Source organism: Taudactylus pleione, unplaced genomic scaffold (genome assembly GCF_031769625.1).
Source record: "Taudactylus pleione unplaced genomic scaffold, aTauple2 ptg000296l, whole genome shotgun sequence".
Lineage (NCBI taxonomy): Eukaryota > Metazoa > Chordata > Amphibia > Anura > Myobatrachidae > Taudactylus > Taudactylus pleione.
This window is the reverse complement of record NW_028284698.1, coordinates 14733894-14750989: the sequence shown is the minus strand read 5'-3', so window position 1 is coordinate 14750989 and position 17096 is coordinate 14733894. Positions and strand designations below refer to the sequence as shown.

General features: G+C 42.0%; 1 protein-coding gene across 1 annotated transcript in view; it reads left to right on the top strand.

Moving 5' to 3' along the window:
• COL4A5 (collagen type IV alpha 5 chain) overlaps positions 1 to 17096 on the top strand; it is a 227725-nt gene that overhangs the window by 68307 nt on the left and 142322 nt on the right. The window contains exon 2 of the mRNA XM_088482860.1: positions 7042 to 7101. Coding sequence (XP_088338986.1) covers positions 7042 to 7101 — 60 coding nt within the window. The remainder of the gene's footprint in view (positions 1 to 7041; positions 7102 to 17096) is intronic.

Sequence of the window (17096 nt, the reverse complement as noted above, 5' to 3'; positions counted from 1 at the left end):
GATAACGATATAGTTTATCGTTCAATCGTTGAAAAAATCGTTCACTTTCTGAGTAAAAAGGATGAGCGATTATCGTTCATGCGCGTTCACGTTTGTAGTTTGTAGTTCAGTCAGACTGAGCAAATAAACGATTTTCATTAAGGGAATATGCAAAAATCATTTGTAGTTCCCTTGAAAAAATGAACGAAAATCGTTTACTGAAATCGTTAATTTACTAAATCTTTCTGTGTATACTTAAGCTGCATACACACACAACGATTTTGTTACCAACGATTTTCTGAACGATTTTCTGAACGATTATCTGTCAGATTTTTTAAGTGTAATAAACGATTTTTTTGAACTACAAACGATTTTTGCATATTCCCTTAATGGAAATCGTTGAGTTGGTCAGTCTGAACTACAAACTACAAACGTGAACATGCATGAACGATAATCGTTCATCATTTTAACTTTGAAAGTGAACGATATTTTCAACGATTGAACAATAAATGATATCGTTAACGATAATCGTTCAAAAAATCGTTGTGTGTGTATGCAACTCTTTTTCACAGTGAGATAACACTCTTTCTAATTTTCCAACTGAAATCTCCTGCGTTGGTTTTGTTAACTAATGTTAAAAATGCCTTTAAGTCCAGAAAATTAACACAGCCCAGGTGATTGCACTTGGAAAGCAAGTGTGAAAAGCAGAAGTAGAGTATTAACTCACTGTGAAAAGGAGTCAGTTTTGCAGTCATGGAGTGTTACCCACAATAGCACTTGCCTTGGCATGTGTCAGTTGTGTGTAATGTATAGACTACGCGTTCTTGAGATTTTATGAACCTTTACTGTGTGTACTTTTGATACCTTACCTTAGTTGACCTATTTAAATATTAATAACACCATTTATTTTTCTTAATTCCCACAAACAATAAATGACAGATGAGGAAGGGGTGGTTTTGGAGATACCTGAAAACAAGGTAAAACTTGGTCACGGAGCAATAGGAAAATCTGCATTATGGAACACAATCAGTGGGAAATGATGGCAGTGCTCTCTCACTAGCTTCTATGATGTCCACACTCATTCCTCATCCTTATGGGTGCTGGCTGCTGACCTACTGCCAAAGGTTTTCTACTTCGGTGAACAAAAAGTACAACCATCATTCCAAAACTGCAAATATAGGGGTCAATTCAATTAGGAGCGAGGGAAGTGAGTCACTGTAACTCGCCCCTTCCCTTACACAGCCCAATCTCAGCCTGGACTCATTAACAACAACTATTTATTTTTTTTAAGTAATTTTAGTTGCTTGTGAGTGACACTGTATATATAAACATATGTTAACAAGGATCTGCATGGATGCATGCGCACCCTCCTTTGGTGTTCATGATCAGGACAAACTTGTGTATATTACAGTAAGCAGACAGGTGTACATCCATGCGTCTGCGCATACAGTTGATAAGCAGTCCACATGTAGTTTAAATTTGCAGGACACATTCGGCTGCACTTGCAAATGCATCCAAAATGCAAACAGCACAAAGCTTTCCAGATTCATTTTAATAGTCCATTCATTTCAATGAGGTTTCCAGTGTGTGCACTATATGTAGAAATCGTATTGATATTATATGAGCTATTGAAATGAATGTTTGGTTTTAGTACATAGTGGTGAATGTAAATGTACAATGAATGTAGTGGCTAATCTATTCAAATAAATTGTTGCTCTGTTCGTGCGCGATCAGCCGTCGGCAGTGACATTTCTACTCGCAGCCCCCTGAGCTGGCGCACAGAAATTACCAAAAATTGACCTGTTTGAGCACTCATACTGGACTTTTGCAGCCACACAACAATGTCCCATCATTTGGATGGGCTGCTAGCAAGTTAATACATATATAAACAGCATGCTTTCTGTGGATTTAGCAAGGGATACAAATGGAGATAAGGTGCCCCCTCTAGTGTTGGTTTGTGCTTATTACATGTACATATTCCTCGGGTACATCATCATTTTTTCAGACTATGACAGACAACACTCACTGCTCTACTGAAGAACCTTTATTTGTAAAGAGAGCAAAGGGAAATAAAAAGTATTACATTAATTGGTGTGAATGGCTGGCTGCCTGAAAGCATGGCATTGTGAGGGCTCAGACATAAAGACAGCAAGTGGTCCAGGGTCACAGTCAACAAGAGATACAATTTAGACTTTCCAGTTCAAAGTCAGTGTCATTCTGAGTCAATGACTCACACACAAAGCCATTAAGACCATACAATAGTGTGAGGGCAGATAGAGCCTCTCGTTAATCTCCATACCAGGCTACCAAACAATTTCCCACTTTATTTTTAAAGAATCATGTAATGTGTAATCAGTATTTACAGCTTACATTTACTGTTTAAATACAGCTTAAATGTGTACTTAGTATTTATGGCACCTGACAATCCTGGCATCCTCATGATAATAAAAAAAAATTGTTTGGTTGAGTATGCTAAAACCAGGAAGGAATGATGTAGTTCTCTTACCCATCTCGCCCAACACAGAAGCAGTTTGTCTTCTTACATTGCTAGGAGGCTGCTGCATCACTCTATTCCTGCTCATTTACATAGGGATAGCTCTGACTTTTGCCTAGGTCACAACATTCTAACATAAAAATCTGAAAAAATATAAAGCAGTTATGTAATAATTCTTTGGATTACAGTGGAAATATTCAAATAGAATAGAATATTACTTGAAGCAATGATACATTTAGATTCAATAGAATCTAAATAGAATAGAGGTTCTTTCTACAGATAACTATAGATTTCACAATGCAACTTAAAAATATGAAGCAATAATTTGGCATATGTCCTAGGCTAATCCAATTTTTAACAAACTTGTTCTTATTTTTTAATGCATGCACCACCCACTTACCTTAATGGCAGGATAATTCCTTTCGCTGTGGCAAAGAAGACTTCCACACAGGAGGACCAAATACGCAGCTTTATTATAGGTCTGACAATATAATTTCTAGGTCCTTGCCAGTTATTGATAGCAGACTGTTGTTATACCACGAAGGAGGAAGACCCTAATAGCTTAGGGGTCCCTACCGGTTTGGAGGTAAAAGTAGATAAGGGATAGGGTAGTTTACTTTATAGCAAACAGTGAAACAAGCTTTTGCCATTTGTATCTGCTTTATGAATTTTTATAGGTAAAATGCATGTTGATTTTTAATAATTCTGTCAATTTATAAATATTCTTAACTCCTAATACTGTGAGGTAAATGTACTAAGCCATGGAGAGATTTAGGGTGGGATGCACTATCATCATTTATGAGGTCAAACCCCCCAGAAGGCAGTTTTTGTCGCAAAGGGCAGCTCTTATTAATTTTTTGTTTTCTAACCCTGATTTTTACCCTAACCCTCCCCTTGGTGCCTATCTCTAACCATCCCTCCTAGTGCCTAATCATAACCATTGGGGTTAGTGCCTATCCCTTACCCTCTGGTAAGTACCTAACCCTAACCGTCCCTCCTAGAGCTTAACTCTCCGTTAGGTGCCTAGCCCTAACCCTCCCTCCTAGAGCTTAACCCTCCGTTAGATACCTAACCCTAACCGTCCCTCCTAGAGCTTAACCCTCCATTAGGTGCCTAGCCCTAACCCTAACCGTCCCTCCTAGAGCTTAACCCCCCGTTAGATGCCTAGCCCTAACCCTAACCATCCCTCCATAGAGCTTAACCCTCCGTTAGGTGCCTAGCCCTAACCCTAAAAAAAATAGTGGCAACTATTTTTATGGCGACCATTCCCCTGTTGACATTTTGTACCTGTTGACCTACACCCATGCCAACTTTTTGTGTGTCGACCTTTTGTACATGTCGACCTATTGCTTGTTGAACTTTTTACTGTCGATCTTTCATCCTCCAACCGTTTGAAAAATGACAGGAGCTGATTGGTTGGAACTTTGGGCGGTATCCAATTAGCCCCGAACATTGTTCGGGAGCTAATGGATCCCCAGGGCTATCCAATTAGCTCAGAAATCTGGCCAATGCTGGCACTTATTGGGGCTTTTTTTCTTGACAGGATGTCTGCCGAAAAATTATCCTCGAAAGGTGCCATGTTTTCGACGCTGCAATGGTGAAAACACTTAGGTGCATAAAACTTATCACAGATCCTGTGTTTTCGCCCATAAATTCCTATTTGTTCAGCTGAACAAATAGGATAACAACATAAAAAAATGGTTGAAATACTGGGATTATTGGTGACAAATCCTCATTTTTTGCCCCCAAAAATATATTGGGGCTAATTGTATAACCCCCCATAGTGTTTAGGTTCATGGACATATGGTTATTGTTGCTGTGCATGGGAAAACATATTGAGAATGGATTGTTGCCTATCTTCAATAAAAAAAATGTACAGTCATTGTCCATATTTATTTTAATGTATCACAATAGTATCACAAAGGATCATACAACACATACAACACTACAGGGCATAATGGTAACAGGTAAATAGACAACCCTTGTATAAACATGCAGCACTTTACCTAGTGGTTCTGGAAGTGGCCAGACCCCAGTTATCTGTCCTTGTAACATATTGGAGCAACTGGTAGCTACAATATTTCCATCACTATTTTAAATAACTTTTTTTACTGAATATTTCATGATTGCTACAACATGTAGTAGACTGTCATAAAAAAAATAACAATGATGTTATTTAAATGGTAAATTAGAGAAAGGACACTAATAACCCTCAGTGTTTGAGATATGCTTTTGGCCATGTGAAATGTCAGCCTTGCTTGTTCACCAGTGGGTAGTCTAGATCTGCTGACGCGCCCCTTCCCCTGACTCCATTGTAACTTCTTGCTCACAGATTAGCACAGCTGCTGAATAAGCGTTACTACCAGCTTTGAAGATTATAGCAGTAATCAATTCTCACATGCACTAGACTGCAGTCCTCATCATGCCATAACCACATTGATTATCATACAACATAAAATGCCTTTCAGAATCCCACCCTGTGTAACACATTGTATATTGGCACGGTTGCATTGTTTAAGTGCACATTAATGGGTATTTTATTGATATATTATTTGCATTTAGAACAGTTAATTTTTTATTATTATAGTTATAATTTCCTTATTTAGTACCAATATATTAAGCAGCACTGAACATGAAAATACATCTCATTGACATCAGTCCCTGCCCCTTTGGAGCTAACAGTATAAAGACCTGAACATACACATAGGACCCTGGTCAGGAATCAAACTCATGACCCTAGCACTGTGAGACAGCAATGCTAACCACTGAGCCACCACGTTCTCATCTATGTACATTTTTACATTGTTGTTGATGAATGAACAGGTTAGACAGTAATCTAACTGCATTTACTGTATCAAGGAGTGTATAGCATTACATTTGTAGATACACATAATTAGAAATATTTATGATGGGTATATACATCCCATCCCACTAAAGGCTCACTATGTGTCTGATAAACAACTATGAGATAGCTTCTTCTAGCCCAGAGATTTTCAACTTTTGTTTTGACTGAAAGCACTCTGAACTAGTTGATAAGATTGACAAGGCACAATTTTTTTAAGGAGAGATTTTATTAGTGGATTTATGTTATTCCACAATAGGGTGCCCCCAGTTCACATTATACAACACAGTGTCACCAGTTCACATTATGCTACACAGTGTCCCCAGTTCACATTATGCTATAGTGTTCCCTGTAAACATTATGCAACAGTGCCCACAGTTCATAGTATGCCACATAGTGCTCCGAGTTCACATTATACCACACAGTGCCTCCAGTTGATATTAAGCCAGTGCACCTAGTTCACAGCACTGCTACACACTTGGGGCATTTCACTCTCCTAGGACGTGAATATGTCTTTTGCTGGCTCTTGCTTCTATAGCTCCTCAACCTTCTTCACTGTGTGCTCTGTGTGACCAGTGTAAACTGTTAATGTTTAGGCCGGCTGTCATGGCACATACAAGGACTACTCACGGTACACTGTTTGAAATTTATTTCTCTTGCCACTGTATTATTGCTGTGGATTTTCTAGATTGCCGCCAATTACATTGGACAGTGATAACATGAGCACTGGATCTACTGTCTTCATAACCACTAATGTCTTACTCACGTCAAAGGCATTTTTTTGTGACTTTATTTCACTGAACGTTAGGTTGTGGGCAGAGTCGTAACTAGACTTTTTATTGCCCTGTGCCAGAAAGAGCATTAGCGCCCCCTCATTTTTCAAAGGGACATAATGCACTAAAAAAGGGCCATGGCTTCATGGGGAAGGACCGGGGAAGAGATAGGAGAGGCCAGGAGATGCTGGGGATGAAATAAGAGGAAGCTAAAAGTAAGAATAATAATAAACAGAAATTTGAAAGTCCCAAACAGCGCCCTCTGACCTGTGCTGCCCTGTGCAATGGCACCGGCCGCACTACCCTAGATACGGCCCTGGTTGTGTGTACAGTGAGTGGACAAAATAATTATTATTCCTTACCAGTTATTTATATAGCACACACATATTCCACAGCACTTTATTTGGCCATTCACATCAGTCCCTGCCCCAGTGGAGCTTACAATCTAAATTCCCTATCACATGCTCACACACATACACACTAGGATTATTTTTTGTTGAGAGCCAAATTAACCTATCAGTATATTTTTGGAGTGTGGGAGAAAACCGGAGTACCCGGAGGAAACCCACGCCAGCACAGGGAGAATATACAAACTCCACACAGTTAGGGCCGTAGTGGGAATCAAACCCACAACCTCAGTGCTGTGAGACAGTAATGCTAACCATTACACCATCTGTGCTGTAATAATTCATATTGTAGTTGAAAATGTTGAGCCTACAAGATTGTACACATTCTAATTATACAGCATTTTCCTCTGAGAATGACAAAGTGAAATTTACAATTATGTATGTATAGGTTTATATAAATATACAATGTACTCAGCACCTTATAAAGGACAAACTTGTTCAATAAGCACATTAAATGAAAGCAAATATAATATATAAGAATAAAATAGAAAAGTCTCACTAGAATTGAAGAGCTTACAATTTAATGTCATGTTCTACTTTCCACAGGCTTGTCAAGGTTGTTCATCGGGATCAAAATGTGATTGCAGTGGCGTGAAAGGAGACAAGGTAAATGTTATCCAGCTAACTGTTTGTACATGGTCCACTTTTGGGCAATGGGCGGCATTTCAGAAAAAAAGAATCAAGTATCTTATGGAAAATAGCTTAGTTGCTTGAAACTAATTTAAATCCTAAAAGGTTGTGACAAAGTTACCATGATTTCCATCTTTAATTAGTTAGTTGCTCATAGCTTCACCATTGTGCATGCTACATTTTTATAAAGGTGCAGATTATGTTATAGATCTGAAATACATGGTAAATAATAATAGCATTTTCTGGTTTGTACTCTTCTGCGGGATGTAGTCAGCATTCCGGCATGCGGATGCAGTCTGTCTAAATACCGGTGCTGGAATCTCGCCGTCGGAACCCCGGCACCAGTATCCCGACACTCGGCATCCCGATGAAAGTATCGGGGGCTAGGGAAGGATTAGGTTTAGAGGTTAGGCACTAGGGGGAGGGTTTTAGGTACTAAGGGGGGAGAGTTAGGTTTAGGGTGCGAGGAGGGGAGGTTAGGTTTAGGCACTAGAAGGGGGGGTTAGGTTTAGGCATCGGGGAGGAAGGGTTAGGGTGCGGGGAGGGGGAGGTTATTTTTAGGCACTAGTGAAGGGGGAGTTTAGGATTAGGCACCGGGGTGGTAGGGTTAGGGTGTGGGGAGAGGGAGGTTATTTTTAGGCACTAGTGAAGGGGGAGCTTAGGTTTAGGCCCCGGGGAGGGAGGGTTAGGGTAAGGGTTAGAGTTAGTTGTACGATACTTACCTACCGCTGTTGGGATCTTCACTGTCGGGATGCCGCTGTCGGTATTTTGACCAGCATCATCCTGACCGCCGGCATCTCATACCCTTTTGCCAGTTGCAAGAGATATATTTATACATGTGTAATATTATGTATCTACAGTGCTCCCCTTCTGGTTATTAGGTGGTGTTAAATCATTTCAAGTTACATCTAACATTGCCTAGTTACTGACTTTGATCAATAAGGCTGAGAACATGTGACTACATTTGCAGGCCTTCCTTGATTTAATTTGAACAAACATGGAAATTTTTTTTTTTTTATTGAAAACAATGACAGAGTGGTGTTTTTATATTCATGTACAAACATTAGGATTAGAAATCTCATTATAGGAGCGGTGGGATTTGGCCTGGAAAATCATCTCTTTTTCATACCAAGGACACCTTACAGTGGCCTACAGAAAGTTTTTGTATTACCTCCATTACCTGTTTACATGCCTAATTTGCAAAAAGTTTCCATTATTATGTAATTTTATAATCTTTCAGCACTTTTTTTGGACTTGGCTACACAAGTCTTTGCCTGTGTGAGAGCTATGTCACATGTTGATCACATGGAAATCTTGTATCACAGCTGTCACCAATTATTAACCAAATCATAACCAAAAATCTTCTTTGGAACCAGCTGTACCGTCTGCTGTTGCACAAGTCTGCATGTCTATTACTGTGCAGTAGGGTGGATGGGGAGGCAGGGAGAGATTGTACATTTGTGATATCCGCTGGTGTGCATCCCCCTTATGGCCGCGCCAGACATGTTTTTTGCTAATGTACAGAGGACACTATAGACTTCCCCAGTGCATTTACCCTTGGTAGTCTTATAGGGAAAGAGTAAGATGTGTTTGGAAAATAATGCTGACAATAGAAGCAGTGGGCTTGATGTAGAATTGGACATATGCCTCTTTGCAGAGAATATTGCGTGTTTTCACACCGTGCATGCTATGGAGCCAAACGTATGTAAGTGCCAGTGATTCAGACCCGCATGTAATTCAATTGCATCTACACTTACAACTGAAAAGGTGTAACTGGGTTTTAACTGGGCAATGTTCAGTGAGGGCATGTCTACAGAATTACAGGTATTGCAGAGTTGGACAGAGTGTACTTACGCCTGTTTCCAGAAGTATCAATTGTGCCCAGTATAGGCTGGTGCAAGTCCACACTGATGATGATGATGACGGTCAGCAAATGAACCATACGGATAGATTGTGGGTGCACCGCAGAGGTACATACAACTCTGCATACGGGTGAGTACACACATTTGTCCCATGCACACAATGCGGCAGTTATTATAGATGGCTTGCGTTACAACTTGGCCTCAGGCCCAGTAGGTCCATGCCCATTTACATGCATTGTCCAAGCATTACAAGTGCTAGTAAAGCTCAGGTAAAGGGCACCTTTAATTTTATATCATTTGTATGACTTAAATTTGAGTTCTTGCCATAGGGATTTTGGCAAACTCTCATTTAGGTTAGTAATAGTCAGAGACAGCTTCAACAGTAAGAATCAAATAAGCTTTTTAATGTTTAATTACAGCTAACCGCAGGCTGGTAACAATTGAGAGGGCTAAAAAAAAACCTCTGCAAGCATGAGCAGAAGACAGTTACTCATGTAATTGCTACACTAATAAGAAGCTGCTTGTCTAGGGAGCTACACCAAGCTGTTATACTGTGAGAAAACCTGAAAGGTGGCAAGGAGGGATGTACACAATGCTCGTCACCTTGGCAACTGTACAAGTCAAATTCAATGTACGCAGAGTGTGCCAACTTTACCACTGGTGAAGTGCCTGCTTGGGTTTTGTGTGTCGTGTTCTATTTTCTCTGTAAAGCAATACCCCGGGGGTACAGAGCTGTGTATTGGAGTTTAGAAAATATGCAGTTTAGCATTTGTGCTATAGAGGTTTAATGATAGTTATAATCAAGCTAAGGTGTTACTCATTAATAAAAGGCTATTTAAAATGAACTGTCTCCTACATGGCATGGAGGTAACTATTTTGGGGACCCGTGATCATGAAAGTGCAGTCTCTCAGCTCACTCTTAGGAGTCTATTTACTAAGCCTTGGATAAAGATAAAGTCGACGGAGATTAGGTACCAACCAACCAGCTCCTGTCATTTGTCAAACACAGCCTGTAACATGGCATTTAGGAGCTGATTGGCTGGTACCTTATCTCTGTTCACTTTATCTCCATCCAAGGCTTAGTAAATAGACCCCTCGAAACCAGTGATATCACAGAGAAGTCAGTGTTCCCAATAGAAATGATGATTTCAGTCTCATGAGCATTGGTTCTGGCCACAAATTGGCTGTACACTTTCACAAAGAATCTACCTTTTATATGTAATGAGAGTTCAAACCGTAGCAGTAATCCTATCAGAATTGGGTGTACATATTTTGTTTTGGCATTGGTTTTTAGCACACAATCTGCAAAATGATGAAACACATTGGGTAAATAGACTTAGGGGTCTATTTACTAAGCAGTGTTAGGAGACAGAGTGAAAAGTGATAAGAAAGTGATAAGGTGCCAGCCAATCAGCTCCCAACTGTCATCTCACAGGCTGTGTTTGAAAAATGACAGTTGGGAGCTGATTGGCTGGCACCTTATCACTTTTCACTCTGTCTCCTAACACTGCTTAGTAAATAGACCTCTTAATTTGCACTATTACACTCTGTTTAAGAAATACAGTTGTAAAAAGTTGTGTCGAATAAAAGGGTTTGTGCTGTCCAGAGGCTTGTATTATTAATATAGTTGTTATTATTAAAGCAGCTAAAGCTACTAACTTGCTCTTAGGTCTTGTACCACTGACTGTTATAAATAAGTAATATGGTTGCATCTAGTTACGGAATATACGTAAAATATCTTTTAAATCCTAACCATTTTCTACTCCCAGGTGATAAAACTGGCTTGTGGGGCGAACCCTTATTAATATAAATACAGTCTATTTCACTAGAAATTGAGTTATGTCAGTAATTCCAGAGGCTGAATTTTAGCTGTGTAATGGCAGCCTAAACTGTATAGACACAACACTAATCCCATCTATAACACTATTAAATTTAATAGCATTGTGTTTATCAATTATGTCCAAGATTGAGGTGATCATGTCTGTGCTTGAAAAAAAATCAGGTAAATGTATCGTAGCAATAATTTGTTTTCCTTTCTGTATTTTGTGCATATAGATATATATATGTATGAATCAGTGGAAGAGATGGGATGCTGGCTCTCAGTACACTGCCTATTCCTAACCCCCCACCGGTTGTGCCTGAACTTAACCCCCCCTGCCTGGAGCCTAACCCTAACTCTCCCCCCCTGCTGATACTTACCTTTCCGTGGTGTCCTTATGATCGGCATGCCATTTGGCAGGATCCGGGCGTTGTCATCCCGAGACATGTCGGGATTTCGGCGCTGGTGTTGTCTCGGTGATCGGGGTTCCAGTAGACAGCATCCCGGTTATCGAGATCGCAACCACATCCCATACAATTATATATATATATATTTATATTTATTCTAAAATATGTTCCATTAAATGAAGCTGCCATGTTTGTCATTGCTAAGGAGACATAGACTATTACCCAGGCTTGTTGATGCCAATCAAAGTATTGGGTGGTGCTGCCGTTCTGCTGTGTGAGCATGAATACCATGTTCAGAATCCAGTCATCCGCAGACAGGAGACGGCATGTGTCCCACCTCGATTGTTAGTTACAACATGCTCTGCTGCGCTGTGTTTCACTATCCAACTCTCACGTCTTTGATGAGCTGTTTAGTTAAGTCTGTTCTTTGTAATGATATTTAATATGGGTAAAAAAAAAAAACACTGGTCACAAAGGGAACGCCCTACAGTCTGAGAGCTGCATTGTGTATTGTGTGTAAAATAAGATAAATTTAAATGTTGGAGCTGTCTCACAATGATTATGTCATAGGGACAGTTCTTGAGGTCACAGAGAAAACGCTCCAAAATCTGTCATTGCTTTGTCCGGATTGCTGAGGTGATAAGGTTGCATTATCCTTAGCCGAAAAAGATCCTTTGGGTTCGAATGTTTCTGCATGATTTAAGTATCCCACCCAGCTACTGTATGCAGGAATGGGTTAACAGGGAAGATAATGCAATAATCTTCTCCGTTAATGCCCGACTATTACAACATCGCACTGTACACAGCAAGTAATTGCTCTGTACAGCGCTTAGGGGTCTATTTACTAAGCAGTGTTAGGAGAAGTGAAGAGTGAAAAGTGATAAGGTGCCAGCCAATCAGTTCCCAACTGTCATTTTTCAAACACAGCCTGTGAGATGGCAGTTGGGAGCTGATTGGCTGGTACCTTATCACTTTTCACTTTTCACTTCTCCTAACACTGCTTAGTAAATAGACCCCTTAATGTTTTCTGCTATTCAGAAAACTGCAGGGACATATGGCTCTCGTCCAATCAGTCCCTGCAGCCAGCCGATGCTCCTCCCACTCTCTGCTCTTCAATCAGTAATTACACTGCCAGTGTTCCCGGCAGTGTAATTACAAGGCTTTGCAAAAATGCATTTATATATAGTGTATATATTTATATTATATACATATAGCCCTTCCTGGCGATTGTCCACCTTAAATTCATACTGCCCCCCCCCCCCCCCCACAAATTCCTCCGTGGAAACTCCTCCTGGGAAAAAGAGGTTGGTGTAGGAAATGAGCAATATGAATTTAAGGTAGACAAGCACCGGGAAGGATATATACTTAGCAATATTTTAATGGGATCCCTACACCAATGCTTAAAAACAGACTGCTCTCTCCACATCGGTTCTATATTTTATGCCCCATAGAAGTGCCCGAGTTAATTTTATACCCCATAGAAGTGCCCGAGTTAATTTTATACCCCATAGTAGTGCCCTAGTTAATTTTATGCTCCATAGTAGTGCCCAAGTTTGCATTACACCCACAGTGTCCCCCATTCATATTGTAGTGCCGCCATTTCACAATATGCCACATCATAGTGCTGAGCACACATTATGACAGACAGTGCTCCCAGTTTATCTTATGCCACAGATTGTCCCAAGTACATATTATGGCACAAAGAGAACATTTTCAGGCCGTGTAACCTGCAAAACACAATTGCTTATCGGTAATTCCAGGAACTTGATAAACAACTATGTGTCCTGGGCCCCCCAAGCCTCCGGGCCCAATATCAATGGCACCCACTGCACCCACTGTAACTACACCCAGGGCTGCCATCAGGATGGGACTGCCGGGACTGGAGTCCCGGACACTTGAACAGAGAGAGGGACTCGCTCCTACTGCACGGTGCTCGCTGCTACCTCTTTGAATGAAAGGGGGAGGGGGGCCCTGCCTATTTTGACAGTCCTGGGTCCCACAATTTCTGATGGCACCCCTGGTTAGTCCCATGAATATATGAGTGATGGGACATGCGCAGTGCACGCAGTCTTTTCAGACAACTGAAAAGACCGCATGCGAGGACTTTGCAGGGACAGCGTGTTAATGCAACCGCTGTCCCTGAGATTATTGCTAAATAGCGTGAAGAAGTATAGAGAGAAAGATCTGTTGTCCGAAAATATTTGGGCCAATATCGACACTGATACTGAATAGACCTCGGTAGGCCTGATTCAGCATGGATCGCATTTGCAACTGCGTACGCAGCACAGCCGATTGTTGCAAAGTGCGCATGCGTATGCACCGCACGTCCGCGGCGACTGCACTGCCATTACCGACGCACTGTGGAATCCATCACAGAGTGAATGACAGGCTGTGGACGTTTGGGGGTGGTGACGGGGGAGTGGCTGCAGAAACGCAGACGTGCCTCTCAGTTTGAACGCCGTTGCATGGGCGTGCATACATTAGCCACTGCGATTGCCTACGCAGCATGAGTACTCACTGCATGAGACAAGACTTGCAGTTTCTGTAATTGTGCGTGAGGGCAGATGTTCTCCGATGTTACCGATGTATACGCAGGACTGCGAGGCATTACGGATGTGAGAAGGCAGCAGTCTCTATGTCTCTATGCTGGCTGAGCGGTGGGAGACATTAGCATAGTTTCGCAGATTCATTGCGTGTGACTACGCAGCTGCGATCCGTGCTGAATCAGGCCCAATATCTCTTGGCACTCCTACCACTTATTGTTCTCACTGAGAAGTTTAAAGCATGAAATATATGTTTTGTAGATTTACAATGGCCATAGAGCATTTTTTTGTACTATATCTGAAAAAAAACCTCAGTGTTTTTATGAGGTAATTATATCCCTTTGTAATTGGTGTAAAATACCTCCCTCGGGAGCAGTCTGTGGTATTGTTATGGATATTTGCCCAGCCAAAGCATTGAGTCATATGTTCCCAGAGAGCCTGTGCTTGTTGCCAGTCAGTATGCTGAGACAACGTGTATCCATCTGTCACATGGACACCTGCCGGGGGGCTAGGATTTTAAACAAATTATTACATTTAACGCAGTAGTTCAGAGACCCAATTCAGAATTTCTTAGGCTCAGTAGTAAGCAACAGTCTGTGATAATAGATCATTCTTCAGCTTCTGCTGCACTACATATTCCAGCATCATATGGGATTCCCAGGTGATGCAACCAATAGCAATAACTCTGTCATTAGCTTTTATATTTTTAAATGTATGTTAGTATTATTGGAATGCACATAAGAAAAAAATAGCAGTCATATGAACAATGTAGGTACATGACACAGGGGTATATTTACTAAACAGTGTTAGGAGACAGAGTGATAAGGTGCCAACCAATCAGCTCCCAAATGTGACATGACAGTTGGGAGCTGATTGGTTGGCACCTTATCACTTTTCACTCTGTCTCCTAACACTGCTTAGCAAATAGACCCCTCAGTAAATAATAGGTATGGGATGCCGGCGCTGGGGATCCTGGCGGTCAGAATCCCAATGCCGGCATCCTGTCAGGGTTAGGATACCGACACATGTCGGTCGGTATCCTAACCCTCCCCCACTCCCTACCGTAACCCTCCCTTCCCGGTCCCTGAACCAAAACCCCCCCTCCCCGCACCCTGAAGCTAACCCTCCCTTTAGTGCCTAACCCTAACGCTAACCCACTCCCTAACCCCACTATTTACCTTCGGGATGCCGGCACCGGCATTCTGACCTCCGGAATCCCCATGATCGGGATATTGATTGCATCCTGCAAATACAACAGGCGTAGAAAACATTGAACATAACAAAAAATAACAGCATAAAAGGAGGCATCAAGAGGGCTCCATATGAGCACATGAAATAAAGAAAAAGAGGGATGATACCTGGGTGCAGATGTGGGCGGTTAAGTGAAAGAATAACCAAATATAGTTCAGGAATGGGTAGGGATAGGGGGCAGAAGAATTGGTGGATCCTCCAGCAGGAGCCATGTCTCATACCAATCAGTGTTACTAAAACCGGTATAATTTTGGTATGTAGCCAGGAAGCCAGCGGTCTCCCGGGGGGACTTAGGGTCACGAACCCCCTGGGAGGGCTAGGGTTAGGCTAGGGGAAGGGGGGATTAGGGTCAGGCACCCCTGCGGGGAGGTTAGGGTTAGGCACCCCCCGTGAGGGTTAGGTTTAGTGTGCGGGGAGGGAGAAGTTAGGGTTAGGCAACCCCCGTGAGGGTTAGGTTTAGTGTGCGGGGAGGGAGAGGTTAGGGTTAGGCACTAGGGGGGGAGGGTTAGGGTTAGGCACCCCTAGAGGAGGGTTAGGGTTAGGGGGGGAGAGGGTTAGGGATAGCCTTTACACTTACCCTGTTGGGATCTCCATATGCCGGCCTTCCGGCGTCGGTATTTCATCAGCCGGACTGACATCCAGCGGTATAGCATACAGATTATAGAGGGCAGCTTGTCTATAACACATTCCACAAAGTTCTTTATGGGGAAAGGCCTCCATCCAGCCCAAGCAAATACAAAGTTCCTGAATCCTGTGAAAAATACGTTTTCTAGCAACTGCAGAAATTATTAAGATTAGGAGGTGATTTAATAAAACTTGGAGAGAGATACAATTGTGAGAGATAAAGTACCAACCAATCAGCTCCTGTCACTTTACAGGCTGAGCTTAAAAAATAACAGGAGCTGATTGGATGGTACTTTATCACAATTCTTTCTCTCTCCAAGCTTTATTAAATCTACCCCTAAACTCTTTCCACCTCTAGAATTACATTGGGTAGGGACCCCTACACCCAGGATCGCCACTCTGGAGACAGTGGAACATAATTGAGTAAATGAGTAAAGTGTTGTACCCATCTCCAAAAATATTTGATAGAGGGGTAGTCCCACATGCAGTGGAAAATGTAGACGTCACTATGGCCACATTTTAAACAGGCGCTGTTAGTGGTGATTCCGATAGAAAAACAACTTTGAGGGGGAAAGTAATCTTTGTGATGAATGTTCAGGAACATCTCCTGGTATGAGTAAGAAAACATTTTTGAGAATCTAGCTTTAAATTATAGAAACAAATCATCTGGTATGGGTCATGTAACCTTGCCCTGCTTTTCATAAATGCATTACCCCACTTTGAGTACAATACACAGGTTAGACATAAGTCATTTGTACTACTTAAAGATGTGTACTTCTGTTAAACTTAACACCTGCGGCCACTTGTGCTTGGAGATACATATGTGGAAATGCAGGACAGTAAGGGCGTCTAGATGCAGGTTACACATGCCCCTAATGCAGTGGTTCTCAAACTCTGTCCTCAGGACCCCACACAGTCATGTTTTGCAGGTCACCCAGCAGGTGCACAGATGTACTCATTACTCACTGACACATTTTAAAGATCCACAAGTGGTTATAATTATTTCACTTTTGATTCTGTGAAGAGACCAGGAAAACATGCACTGCGTGGGGTCCTGAGGACCGAGTTTGAGAACCGTCCTATGCCCTAATGTGTGCAGATGCAGGTTACACATGCCCCTAGAGTGTGCAGATACAGGTTACACATGCCCCTAGGGTGTGCAGATGCAGGTTACACATGCCCCTAGGGTGTGCAGATGCAGGTTACACATGCCCCTAGGGTGTGCAGATGCAGGTTACACATGCCCCTAGGGTGTGCAGATGCAGGTTACACATGCCCCTAGGGTGTGCAGATGCAGGTTACACATGCCCCTAAGGTGTGCAGATGCAGGTTACACATGCCCCTAAGGTGTGCAGATGCAGGTTACACATGCCCCTAGGGTGTGCAGATGCAGGTTACACATGCCCCTAGGGTGTGCAGATGCAGGTTACACATGCCCCTAGGGTGTGCAGATGCAGGTTACACA